Raw genomic sequence first — 14851 nt, forward strand, 5'->3', positions numbered from 1 at the left:
GGAACTCGAAGCATAAACACTCAAAGCATTATTCTGACCATTTGAAGGGTCGATCTTTGTGTTAAAGATTTCGAGTTGTATTTATTCTACTGTACGATCAGTCTAGGACTGAAATTAAGGTGTTATACTAGGAGTTCTTGTTTAGGCGGTGTCTAAGTCCTAAACTGGATTGGGTTTGTGCAAATTATTTGAATAAATCAAAGTCTTCTAGTGATATCTTTCCGATGTGGAAGAAGGGGTGACGTAGGAGTGCTTGAAATCAACTGTAAAACTATTTTCTGGGTACATAACGTTCATATATAACAAATACTTGAAAATACATTTAAGGGTTTTTTCTTACTAAAATAAAATCTAAAAACTGAGAATTAACATATCAATAAGAATAAAAAGATAATAAAATCTAAGTAGTGTCACCTTATAACATAATCTGTTGTAAGAAAATTTTGAGTTAGAAAATTGAATTTTTAATGGTCACACATGAGTACTTGAATTAACTGTAAAAAAAAGAGTTAAAAATGTATATTATATTAAAAAGCAATCGGTCACGTAATATTTACATCTTAGGGGCTACTGTGTATGTGTGTATATATATATATATTTGATCTCACACACCCTAAAATATTATGTTTTATTCACTTAAAAAAATTCTGCACACTAGCTAGTTGCGTATGATCAAAACTATCATATATATATATATATATATATATATATATATATATATATATATTATGGTCATGGAAAAGAGTAAAACTTTTAACTAAAAAGAGTTCCATTAGCTTAAACTGATAGTATATTTGAAATTTTAATGGCCACACATGCATGAGTACATTAATTAATTGTTTAAAAAACGTGTTAAAAATGTATATATTATGTTAAAATGTGTAATCCGATCATGTAATATCTACACCTTAGGAGCTGCTGTAGATCAGCTTCATTTTACCTAAAAACAATATAAACCTAATTATGAAGTTCATACATATATATATGTATATGTATACGGCCGTGGAAAAAAACTAAGCTTTTAACTAAAAAGATGTAGAGAGTTAAATTGTAGCTTAATAATATATTTGAAATGTAATAACTGATGCATGCATGCATTGATTTTATTAAATTTATATTTTTTGAGGGTTGGTTAGCCCTACAAATATACAAAGTTGACTTGGGCATATATGGAAATGAACATGAAACAAAAACACAAAAAAAAAATCTATAAATAGATGTTTCCTTCAAGCCAACGGACACACCAACACCATCATCTTTCACATTATACTTCATCATATATATATCAAATGGCATTCCCTTCGGCCTCCACCGGCGCCATCTTCGTCCTCTTCCTCATCTTCGCGGCCTCGGTTCTTCCATATTCTCAGGCCTCCCTCCTCTCAATTGGTGGCATTCAGGTGGCCGGCCGCCTCTTCTGCTCTGTAGATGGCAACTCTTGCCCTACCTGTGTTGGCCTCGGAGGGGTGAATGTCAACATCACTTGCAACGGCGGCACCACTAGCCTTGCCACTGTGCTCACCGATACTAACGGATTTTTCACTACAGTTCTGGATCTTGCTGAGGTACTTTTATTCGGCGGATCAACTCCTTGTTTTGCAACCGTCCAGCTTCCGGTTGCCAACTGTACACTCTTGCCGACCACCGGAATCCTCCGAGCTCCATTGACTTTGACAGGAAACCTCATTTCTGGACTTCTTGGGTTGCTTCTCCAAACTGTCACGGGTTTATTTGTTGTGGTCCAGACAATACTGTAACAAGCTAAATTTGTAGTATGTGTGAGTTACCAAGCTCATCTCCTGTGTCTTTTGTGTGTTCAATAATATATTATGATGCAAGTAAATCTACATAATTTACTTGCTACTCATGCATGCTTAATTAATCGTTCTGAATAAAGGAGAAGTTGTCGCATGCATGTTGAAATTAATATTCCTTTTGTGTTGTTATTTTTCTTTCTCTGTCGTCTAATTTACTACTTGCTTAGTGAACAAATTCAAAAATCCACACCTGCTAAAAACTTTTGGAAAACCCCGATGAAATAATTATAAATGATAAATAATAAATTTATTGAAATATGAAAGTAAGGACATCTTTGTATATCTATTACGAGTTACTTACTCTAAGGGATCGGTGCATTATGAGACATGACGAATTAAGATAATCATTTTAAATTAATTTTCAATCAAATTAATCTATTTTTAGGGAAAATGTATCGTCCATTAAGCATATTTCATGACCGGCTGCTAAAACACGGTAGGGTATTTTAGCAATCCCTAAAAAAACTTACTACCGTGGTTAATTTAGCAATTAGCAGTCGCTCACGAATTTTTTTCACCGTAGGGTGCAATGATCAAAATTGTAGTTATATATATATATATATAATATAATATAATATAAACAAATATTTCTCAAATAGTAAAATTCATATTATTTGGATATATAATGCTAATATTTAATACCTTATAAAACCTTTTGGTTAAATAAAATCAAAATAATATATATATATATATATAATATATATATATGTTTGATTTAAAATAATTATGAGTTAATAAAATGTAATATAATATTATATCTTGGCCAAAAAAAATAATGATGTTTTATTATAATAATCAGTTTAAGTTAATTTTCAATCAAATTAAGCAATTTTATGTGAAAATATATCGTTCCTTAATTTAAGCATCTTTCTCGTGGGCAATTTTCCTAAAACCATCAGTTTTTGATCTAATTGATTTTGGTAAGGAAATGTGATGCAGCTGGTTTTCATATAACTTAATTTCATGGGCCATTAGCTATAGAACTTTCAAGGGAGAAATTCAGTGTGCATGATTATATCTAAATTCATCGCTAATCCTTCTTTAGTGTTGCCTAAATATATCTAAGGTCTTGAATCTCGACGACTTGGTTCTTTTTGTGGTTCTATATATCTCTTCTGTGTTGATTAGTTAGCAAAGAATTAGAGTGCCTATGGAATAAAAAGTTAGAAGAGAAAAAATGTTTTTTTAATTAAAAAAAACATTTTTATTGTTTCAAATATGTTTGGATAAATTTGCGGTGTTTAATTTTAAAAACACTTATTTAAGTCAAAATAAATATTTTTTTAAAAGCACATATTTACAGCTTTTCAAATATTTTTTTTTTAAAACTCAACTAAAAAATCTCGGAATTTTATACTATATAAACCAATTGATACATGTATTTACCCTACATATGAAGTTACTTTAAACGGCCACCAATCGGATGGCACTAGTAATGGCGGTTCCTACGAAAGTCACTCGAGCACGGAGTGTTTCATGCAACACTGGAATGTTTGGATGCAATGAGAACGTCAATAGATACATTTTACTAAGTTGTCCTAGTTATATTTTGTAATTTTAGAGAATTATTAATTTATGATACTGATCGAACCTTATATATATATATAAGAGTCTTTCGAAAATTTATTATATTATTACTTTATGGAAATTATTGATTTAATAAACTGGCTTAAGTCGTGAAAAATATTTTTTTTAGAGAAATTATTACTTTAGACAATTAATTTATAGAAATTTTGTTGTATTTTTTTAATTAATGACTATTTTTTAAGGAAAAAAATAACGAGGGGGTCTTTATCAAAAGTATAAAGCGGTTAAATTAAAAAAAAATTGATTTACGTATATATTTTGTGGAAAACAAGCTTTTCCTCCAATTAAATTTTGATATAGCTAGTCAGGCATAGTTTTTATATGGGAGAAAATATACATGAACCGAATAATACAACAAAGTTTTTTTTTTTTTTTAAACTTTTTGTGGATCTTTTTTCTACTTTCTTGATTGATCATCCAGACCATTAATAAGGATGGTGAAAAAATTAAATTAAAAATTTTATATCAGTTTAATTTGTGATATCTAGATGTCTTTTTTTTTTTTTATAAAGTTTTTAAAATGGGTTAATTGACAATCACTCCCTAAACCAATTTACATCTTATTTATAAATCCCTACACAAATAAAACTTACTTTAAACTCCCTGGAGAGAGAATTTTTGTTTCAAAATACCCATTATACCCTTATCTATTAAAAATCCTCATAAATCAGTAAAAAAAAATTGAGAGAATGGATACTAAAAACAAAACAAATCCAAATAGTATTTATATAAAAATTCAAATTAAAATCAAAGAGCATAAACCATATCATATACATGCTTATGTTGATACAGGAGCAAGTATGTGTTTAGAAAGCAAACACATACTTCCAAATCATTATTGGAAGAAATACGATAAAAGATTAAAAGTCCGAATATGAGATGAATCAATAATAATACTCGATACAGTAGCAGAAAAATTAAAAATAGAAATTGAGGAAACAAAATTTGTAATATCCATTATATACCAAATAGAATCAGGAATGGACATTATAATATGAAATAATTTTTTTATCTCCCTTTTACACAATTCAAAAATCACATAATTTTAAACAAAGGATCTTCAATGATTTACATTCCTAAAATACGAACAACATTTTGTATAGAAAATGAAGGATTTACAAAGAATTTTCATAAACGAAATACAAATCCAATAAAACTAAAAATAGAAAATATTTTAACGATTAATCCTGAAAAAGAAATCATGAAAAAATTTCATGATATTTGTTCTGAATATCCTCAGGACAAAATTAAGAAAAAAAAATAATTCATTGCTTCAATAAAACTTAAAGACCCTAATATCACAATCCGTGAAACACCAAGAAGATGCAACATGGATGATGTAAAAATATTTGAAAAAGAGGTTCAAGAATTACTAAAACTTAAGATAATCATCCCTAGTAAGAGTCCACACTCTTCACCAGCCTTTTATGTCAGTAAGAAAGATACTGATAAGAAAATAATAGTAATTGATTATCAAAAAATGAATAAAGCAACAATTATGGACGGATACTATATCCCAAATAAGAATGATTTATTATCTTATATAAGAGAAATGAAATATTTTTCCAGTTTAGATTGTAAATCAGGATTCTGGCAAATTCAACTAGAACCACAAACAAAATTACTTACAGCATTCAGTTATCCAAAAGGACAGTATCAATGGACTGTATTATCTTTCGGACTTAAACAAGCACCAGGTATCTTTCAAAGATATATGGATGAATTTTTTAAAGCATATATAGATTTTTGTTGTGTTTATATAGATGACATATTAAATTATTCAAAAACACTAGATCAACATTATAAAGACCTCATGACAGTATTAGATATTTGTCATAAAGATGGAATTATACTTTCTGAAAAGAAAGCACAATTGTTTAAAATAAAAATAAATTATTTAGGATTACAAATAGAAGATGGAAAACATTGTTTACAACAACATATACTTAAGAAAATTCATGATTTTTCTAATGAAATCAAGGATAAAGATCAATTAAGAAGATTTATAGGATTATTAACTTATTCTGGAAATTACATTAAGAAACTTGCAGAAATCAGAAAACCTCTTCAGACAAAACTTAAACAGGACTATAAGTGAAAATGCTCTAAAGAAAATATTAATTATATAGACACTATTAAATAGAAAATAATTAGTAATCTTCCTGAATTATATTTTCCCTTCCAATAAGGATATAATAATAATTGAAACAGATGCTTCAGATGAATACTGGGGAGCATGTTTAAAAGCTTATACTGTAGAAAGAAATTTAGAAAAACTTACTAAAACAGCTACTAGAAATAATGAAGAATTATGCAATTATACATCAGAAACTTTTCAAGGTGCACAGTTAAATTATCACTCAAATGAAAAAGAATTACTAGCTCTAATTTTTACGATTAGAACTTATGAAATTTATCTTATTTCTAAACCGTTTTTAGTAAGAACGGATAATATGAATTTAACATATTTCAAGACAAGAAAAATATCAAGAAATGCATGGAGAAATGCAGCAAAGTTAATTAGATGGCAATTGGAATTGAACTATTATCAGTTCGAGATCCAACATGTTAAAGGAACGGATAATTCATTACCCAACGCATTAACCAGAGAACTTCATCCAAATTATACTATCCGTAGTAACGGAATAACAAAAGAGATCCTAAGTGATCCAAAAAATGACCACGAGTCATCCGAACATGCCTCAGAAAGCATGGGGAATATAAATTGATGAAATGAGATATATATTCAGAGACATAAATTATTATATGACTTTCAGTCATCCGAACATGCCTCAGAAAGCATGGGAAATATAAATTGATGAAATGAGATTTATATTCAGAAACTAAATTACTCTATGAGTAAAACAATCAATCTAAGATTGGTTCAATTCTTGAAAAAGAATTCATAAATGCAATGATACGCATGATAAAACTATCCGAGTTACTCATGATAAAGAGTTAAATTTCTAACCATATATATATATATATATATATATATATATATCTTTTTTCTTGTGCAGGATGGACACATTAAATCAATTAGAAGAAATATTGATCGACATACAAGAAGAAATTCAAATTCTTTAACAAAAGAAAAAAAATGTAAAAGGAAAAATTCAGAGGATAAAAGAAAAGATGACAACCTCATCATCATCATCATCACCAAGAACACCAATAAAGATAGCAACTCCATTTGATAAAATAATGGAGATGAATGAGAAACAGTCAGTGGTCACAGCCAACACTGACAACAAAGAAAAAGAAAAGAAAAAAGAACCGGTGGTCACAGCCAGCACCGAGGAAAAAAAAAAGAAAAAGAAAGGACGTTCAAAAGTGCCCTTGAAAAAAGAGGAAGAAAGATGGTCAATCTAAGACCACAAAAACCAATTTTTAAAAAAACAAATTTTGTAGAAAAATTCAAGAATGAGTTTTTCGAAACATTAAATTATTTAAGAACAGTTAAGACAAATGCAGGTCATTGGCTACAGACTTGTGACACACAACATATATCAAGAGCAAGAACATTACAAGGCGCTCCAGCACATGAATTTGCAAGATTCTTCTCAAACGGATTATTAAGCGGGCTAGAAGTCAGTCCAAACAATCAAGAAATAGAACTATTTCCTTATCAGTTGAGGAATAGTATCATTCAATTCAAGAAAGCAGTCTTCAAAGACGATCCAGTATTAACATTGAGTATTCACTCAAACCTTCCAGATTGGGATGATAGCAAATTTTATCAACCAATGGTATACATTCAATGTCGAAAACAAAAGGACAAGTTCTTATTCGAAGGATCAAATGAAGAGAAACCAGTAATGAATATCTCAACACTTCCTGAGATAAAAATAAATACATTGATTGACATGATCTCAAAGACAGAAAAGATTGATGGAAACTCAAAGGTAAAAATAAATTTTGCAACCAGTAAAATTTTATTAACCACTGGACACAAGGAGACAATCCAAAAGAAAAAACAAGACATGTTAGCTCAATTCGAAGCTCCAATCTATGAAGCAAGAGTTGACATGACTCAAGAAACCCAACAAATGCTATGTCAAAGACTAGGAACAATAATTTCCACTCATAAATGTGGACATTGCCAACCCATTCAGACAGAAGAATCAGCTGTCAAAGAAGACAAACCAATAAAAAAATGGTCCGAATGTACCAGTGATTCAGAAAGTGACACAATGTAAAAACAAATAAAATCGTGAACCACACCACATGTGAAAGGCATCCACTCAGATGTAAAATGAGCTGTTTTCCATTATGTAGTGTCGGGTGGTCCCCCTCTTCCCTTTTATTTTTAATTATGTATGCGTTTCTCCACGCCTATAAAAGGAGATGTTTTGTTCTGTAATTGAACAAGTGAAGTTTGAGTATCTCTCTCTCTTCTTAAGTTTCTTACAATCTGGTTCATACAAGACGTATGAAAACTATCAGAAACTAAGAAACATAAAAATAAAAACAAAAATTAATCCCTATGACTAATAACTAAACAAGCAGGGCGTAAGGAGAATAAGGTAGAAAGCCAACCATTGAAGATTTATGTTTAGAGTAAACCTGGAGATCCATAGAGCAAGTACCAGTTGATCAATTGATCGTTAAGGGAAAGCAAGGATTTGGTCTCTGCTCAAAACTAAGATTCATTCAATCAAGGTAACCTTCCTAAACCTCCTGCAGCCCTTAATTTAAAGAAATATTCAAAATACATTAACCATGTCATCATCCTTTATAAGAAATGAAAGATTAATAATTAAAAACAGGTTTGAAACAGAAAATGATCATGAATATGATACATTTCATGAATTTCATATAAATAATTTTGATTTAACTATTTTTGAATCAGTTTATCAATTAAAATTCTTAATAGTAACTGATGAATGGAACCAAATTGGATACAAGTCATTTATCTGTTATAAATAAATCCGAAATATGTCTAGGAATGACTCTTAAATTAGAAATATGCAAGAATTCAAGATTATTCCGCAACCTGGTATAACCTGGTATTCCGCAACCTGGTATCAGAGCCAGGTTGAAACAAATTATTAATGCCTGGATTAACTTTAGACATTGAGATTAAAAATTTATTTGATAAAATAATCTTACTAAAAGTTTTACATCAAATAAATCAATTATGGAATAGAATAAAAGATCTTCAAATCTTTTATCTCAAAAACCATAAAGTAGAACATTTTTCAAGGAACTGGAAAATGATAATTCAAATTTCTGAGAACGAAGAAATTGAAGTCATAAAAATTTGTTATGCATAAGAATAAACTTTGTTATCGAAACCCGATCAACAAAAAAAAATAGTAAAAATAACAATTTTTACTAAATGGAAAATATATGAAAATACAAAAGCAAATATCTTTAATTTATATTCTCGAAATATAAATTTTGATATAGAAAATTGTGAAAACAATTTGAAACATCTTAAGAATTGTCAATTGATAATTTCGAAGATTTTCAGAATCTATTAGAACAAATAGATTCAACAAAAAGACTTCTAATAGCTTTAAGAAAATTAAAAAGTTCTATCATCTGTTAAATGACAGAAGTAACAATTCCAAATCAAAACAGCCAGATTGATGAATCTGAAAAAAATCAAGAATATAATTTGAATATTATATTTAATCGAAGTAAGTTTGCTGAAATATAGAAAACAGGATTTTCTAGTTCAAAAACTAATCTAATAGATCAACCAGGAATATTAAGCAAGATTTCAAATTTTATTAATCCTAGAAAAAATTTAATTTATTATTCGATTCGTACAAAAAAATGATCTTGTAAAATAAATAACGAATTAAGGTCTAATACCCTGAAGTTATTAACAACTCAAGATATTGATACCATCATGGCAAAAGCCAGTGAAAAAAAACGATCTGAACTAAAATATGTTCATATCGGAGGAATTGAAATAATAGTATCAGCTCACTATCGAGAAGGAATAGATACACCAATTGAAATCACAGTTCGTAACAAAAGAATACGTAATATTGAGGATTCTATCCTTGGAAAAATTGAAGGAAACTTATGTTACAAAAAGATGAAATTTTGTATTTACCCACAATACAATATATCTCTTTTTGATAAAAACATAAATGACGTTTTAACATTAGATTATTACTTTTATAAAAATAATCTAATGTTAACAGGAAATCATCCGATCAATATAAACTATGTTGTCGGTTTAGCATTAAGTAATAATTCTTAAACAGGAATAATTTCAACAAAACCAACTATTTCTGTTGAAAGAATGTTTGAAAATATTACAAAAATTGAACACCCTCGAAAAGCATTTATTGAAGAAATAAATCCTTATAAAAGATGAAGTTCAGATGACCTTCAAATCACAAAACAGTCTGTACCAAGAAGATCATTATCATTTGCTAGAAATGATGAAGATATTCTTGAAAAGATTGGAGCTATGAATCAAAATATTCTTAAAATTAAACAAGCTATTGTTAATGAGTCAACCTCATCACAATGACATCCTTAATAAAATTAGAAAAAAATCTAGGAGATTTAGAAAATAATATTAATAAGATCAATCTATCAATACAAGAATTAGAGAAAAATTTCAAAGAATATATTGATTTATCAACGACTAGATTAATAATTGAACAAGAAAGACATAGTAATGAAATATTAAACTATCTTAAGGAAGTTCTTCCAATAGATAAAGGAAAAAAAAAAATGGAAGAAGAACCACCATTCAAAATTGAATCATGGTATAGAAATCCCCTTAGTTATGTCAAACATAAGTATGAAGATGTTTAGTGAAACAGACCAATCTGATTTTGAACAAATAGGAATAAATACAGAAGAATTATATTATTCACATCAGGAATCAGAACAATACAGAGATATGGATATTTCAGAATCAGAATCCGAAGATGATTTTAGACCACGATTAAATTTACGAACGAATGTAGAAGGTAGTGGCGGAAGAAATGATGAAGAATTTAAATATAACAGAGACCAATACTCTGGATCTTATAAAGATGTTAGAGACATTCTTAGAGAATCAAAAACATCAGGATTTGTGAAACAAAATATTTTAGATTTAGGTTGTTCAACAGCTAAAGAAAGAAAATCAAAGATAGATCATTGGGCAAATGAACTATCAGTACAAATTCAATTAACACCATTATTAGATAAAAGTGAGAATATTCAAGTCTTAACTCATGGGATGATAAAAATGACATTGGTAGGAGCAGTAAGAACTTGGGGTGAAAACCTAGTAATTACTAATCTACCACAAGGAATGACAGGACATCGATATTTTGAACTATTCGTTGATGCCCTGTATCAAGAATTTTTAGGAGTATCTAATAATGATGCTAATCTGGTAGCTAAGAACATAGAACAAAATAGAGCAATTTTTATTCTAGATAATATTAAATTATGAAATTTATGTTACTTAGAAGAATTTATTTGTGATTATGAAACAAACTATTATCAGTTAATAGATGCTGATAAAAGGAACATTATAAATTAAGTATCTTTAATAAGATACCTAATATACCAATAAACAGTAAAGATGAATTCTTAACTAAACCTTATGCTAAAACTTTAGGAGGCACTACAAGAAAAACGCTAAAAGACAACGGATTTTATCCGTTGTCATAGGGGGTCTAAAAGCGTTGTAACTGATGGTGTTGTCAAAACTGCGCACCTACGACAACGGATAAAATCCGTTGTCGTTTCCCTCAAAGACAACGGATTTGGGTCGTAGTTTTAACAACACCATTAGTTACAACGGTTTTAGACCCCCTACGACAACGGATTTTATCCGTTGTCATTTTCTATATAATAAACAAAAAAAAGTAAAATTTTTTATATAAATTCTAATATTATAAATAATCCAAAATTTAAAATTTCATAAATAAAATTTAATATACAATTTTTTTAGTATTACAAATCACTTGAAATTAAATTTCTAATTCAATACACACTGCAAATCGAAGTATCCGACGACTTGCCTCATTACAGCCTTCAAACCTCGTGTTCTCAATCTCGAAGCTTTGTCTCTCCGCTGTTCTTTCAACTGTCTTATGTGATGCCTATTCAAATATATCACCCCATCATAAAGAGACTGCGATACCTGAAATAAAAGAGTACATTAGCAACAGGCAATCATATGATCTTTGTACGGGATCAATTTTATGTTGCTAAACCAACAAAAATTCACATTATCATCAAAGATATTGGCTGCCCTCCCAAGTCCCTTCAAGTGATTTCTTATATACTGATGGATTGTCAAAGTGATGCAATAACATAATAATATACACTAAAAACCCATCAAAAAAGCACCGTGGCACTCGAAGTTAAAACCGCTGCATAACCATACACAAGCCCAACAAATGTTGCCCTGAGAAAAACTACAATATTAAACATGGGAATGCTACATATAGGTATGGCCGAATGGGATAGAGATGACTCTGATGAGATGTACCAAATTGCAAAGGAGTAATTTCGACCACCTCCCAAGTGTAATACGCCGAATAAGGCAGCAACTGCAAGTATACTCGTCCAGTTTATCCCAAAAAGTGGTAATAGCGCACCACGGAAAAGAAGTTCCTGCTCAATCCACATCAAGAAATGTCGACTTTTAACAGGGTTTCTATGATAACATAATGTCAAAAAATGCCGATATGGGAAACAAAGATTTACCTCACTTATTCCAGGGAGAAATGCCACAACTAAGTAATCCAGAGGTTCCAAGGATGTAAGAACCTAAGACTAAATAGTATTAAAGACAACATACAAGACAATGAAGAGTTGAAGATGAATAGATATACCAGTTGCTTAGCTGTTTCACTAGACTTTGCAAAATCTGGCCATATCTTCAATAGCAAGAACTGAGTTGATGACACAAGTAGAACGGATCCCACAACCAACTCCAGATGCCATAATTCAAAACCAACTGTCCGTAGCAGAAAACTTGAAGATCATATCCCAGTGGGGGAAAACAATTATTCATGAGTGATAGGTGATGCAAAAAAAATCACAAACATACCGTTTATATCTCACTTATTAAACTAATCATACGAGTCAATAGGTAAAAACTTGAAAATCCTACATGTTATGTTCGCCGAACAGTCATTGATCAGAGGCCATCCTTCTCCTGATGCAATATGAGAAATCTACAAGACCACAGTCCACAACATAAAACTTGAGTTTTCGGCACAGTTCTCATATCATACAAGTATGATTACTCAAGCCACGCCAGACCACAACAATAAACATAGGTTCTTGGAACAGTTTCCATATCATACAAGTATGATTACTCAAGCCATGCCTAACGTTTGTCAAATCAAAAAAAGAAACTAAATAATTTTCTCAAAGAATGGCAATTAATCACAGATTTCCACGTAAACTAAAGAAAGAAAGCAAACAGATAACACCAACAATAAACTACAACAGATTTAGTATAGGAAACGTACTTGTCGAATTAAAACACATAGAGCACTTATTAAACCACAAGTGACAGTGCATGTTTGTGAAGTGACAGTGCATGATGGACAATCTTAATTACGCATTATAGTGCATGATGGACAATCTTAATTACACATTATACTAATTAGTAAAAGATAATGAACAGGGATGGTGTAAGTGAAGGGCAATTTTATCAAGTGCTATTGTTCGAGTTGGATGCAATTCAAAAGGTCCGTGAGGGGGTTTCACCATCTTAATTCCTCAGCCTGAACTTACTGCATAACATGCTGCTTCAATAATATGTTCACAGCCTCTAATCAGCAAGAAATTTCTTGCAGGCATGTGCGTCACTGGAGCCAAACTACAAACCTCCAGTGACTTTTATCGTTGTTAAAAAACGACACCACACCAGACTGTTTGCTAACAATCATAGGGACAAGAACAGCACTGATAAAAGCGGGAACATATTACCTGGTACCTATTAATCCTTCCTGAGTATTCTTTTTTATTTAACATTTGGTAATGAGAAAAGAGGATTAACCTGAGCCGCTTGATAAGCAGACAGTGTGTTCTCCACGGCTTATTTTCGGCCGGTTCCAATCTTAAACTCCGCCTCATAACGATGATAATTTCCTTTCATCTTCAAGTAAAAGACCTTGGAATCGATGTTAGCAGCGGATTCGATGAGTTTGGATTCGAGTAGCTTCAGAATTCCATGGCAGATAGATGCGAGCTCGGATTCGATCTTAGATCTGTAGGTTTTAATGGCAGAGACATGGTTTTCGTTGCCGCGGCTCTCCTCTTTCTGCAACCGCTCTCGATTTGAAGTCGGCTAGAGGGTTATGGTGGCTAGGGTTTGGTAATTGATAATGAGAGCGATAAGGAGAGAAACGAGAAAACCAAAAGGCCAAGTTCTATTATCTGTTTTATGTTCTTCACAGGATTTTGATTGGATCGAATGCAGCTCATCAGCGCACATAAACACGTATCATGCCATAAATGAACTAAGAAAGACAACAACAAAAAAAAAAGCAACAGTGATAATCAGCACTCGTCCAAAAATCAAAACACAAAGATATAATCCAGCGAAGAACACTTGGCAACTAAAAAATAATGTCATGAAGTAACACTTAATAAAAGAATATATAAATCCTACAAACAAAACAATAACCTTTGTTGTGATAAAATGGAATTCACAGTAAAGAAGTATGGCTGTAAAACATACAAGTCACACAAACATCTAAAAAGATATAAAAAACCAAAACTAATAAATCTATTAAACATTTTAATAGAAAATTCATTCCTTATAAGAAAAAGAAATTTAAAAAGAATTTCTTCAGAAAACCTTATAAAAAAAATTTTTATAAAAAGTTTGATAACAAAAAACCACCTTGCCCAAAGGGTAAAGGAAAAAATTGCACATGTTGGTTGTGCAACGAAGAAGGATATTATGCGAATGAATGTCCAAAACGAAACGAAAAGAAAAATAAAGTTAAAATTCTTGAAGAAATATATACTATTGGATTCTATCCAGTAGAAACAATTGAATTTTCATCCGACGATGAAAATATTTATTATCTTGATGAATCAAGCGAATCAGATTTTGAATCCGATTCTATATTTGATAATTCAAAAAATAATAATGATTAAAATAAAGACAAAGGCATTTTCGGAAAGACAAATATAGGGAGTAAATTGAAACTTATGTTAGACTTAGGGAGTTATCTACAAGTTGCCCTTTTAAAATACCATTTAAAATAAAATAAGGGAAAATTGCTTTTTTAGACCTGAATATTTTACCACTTTGCGATTTTGGTCCTATATATTTTCAGATTTCAGTTTTAGTCCGCTATCTTTATTTTTTTTAACAATTTTAGTCCTTTTTCTGATGTGGCGCTGATGTGACGCTGATGCAGTGCTGATGTGGAGCTGACGTGTATAGCGCCACGTAAGCATTTTCGAATAAAAAAGACCAAAAATCGAAACATTCATGATTAAAA

The 14851-nt window shown here is 30.4% G+C and overlaps 2 protein-coding genes across 2 annotated transcripts; one reads left to right on the forward strand and one right to left on the reverse strand.

Moving 5' to 3' along the window:
- The first annotated feature begins 1289 nt into the window (after positions 1–1289).
- Positions 1290–1757, forward strand: LOC140888487 (uncharacterized). The gene has a single exon (XM_073296176.1). It carries the CDS (start codon positions 1290–1292, stop codon positions 1755–1757), a length of 468 nt encoding a protein of 155 aa, XP_073152277.1.
- A 9787-nt stretch (positions 1758–11544) lies between these two features.
- On the reverse strand, positions 11545–13193 carry LOC140888488 (uncharacterized). Its single transcript, XM_073296177.1, has 6 exons — positions 13128–13193; positions 12496–12559; positions 12215–12339; positions 12087–12149; positions 11869–11993; positions 11545–11784 (listed from the first exon to the last, which is right to left on the reverse strand). Exons 1-6 carry the CDS (start codon positions 13191–13193, stop codon positions 11715–11717), a joined length of 513 nt encoding a protein of 170 aa, XP_073152278.1. The 3' UTR covers positions 11545–11714.
- Positions 13194–14851: the final 1658 nt, after the last annotated feature.

This window comes from Henckelia pumila, chromosome 3 (genome assembly GCF_033568475.1).
Source record: "Henckelia pumila isolate YLH828 chromosome 3, ASM3356847v2, whole genome shotgun sequence".
NCBI lineage: Eukaryota > Viridiplantae > Streptophyta > Magnoliopsida > Lamiales > Gesneriaceae > Henckelia > Henckelia pumila.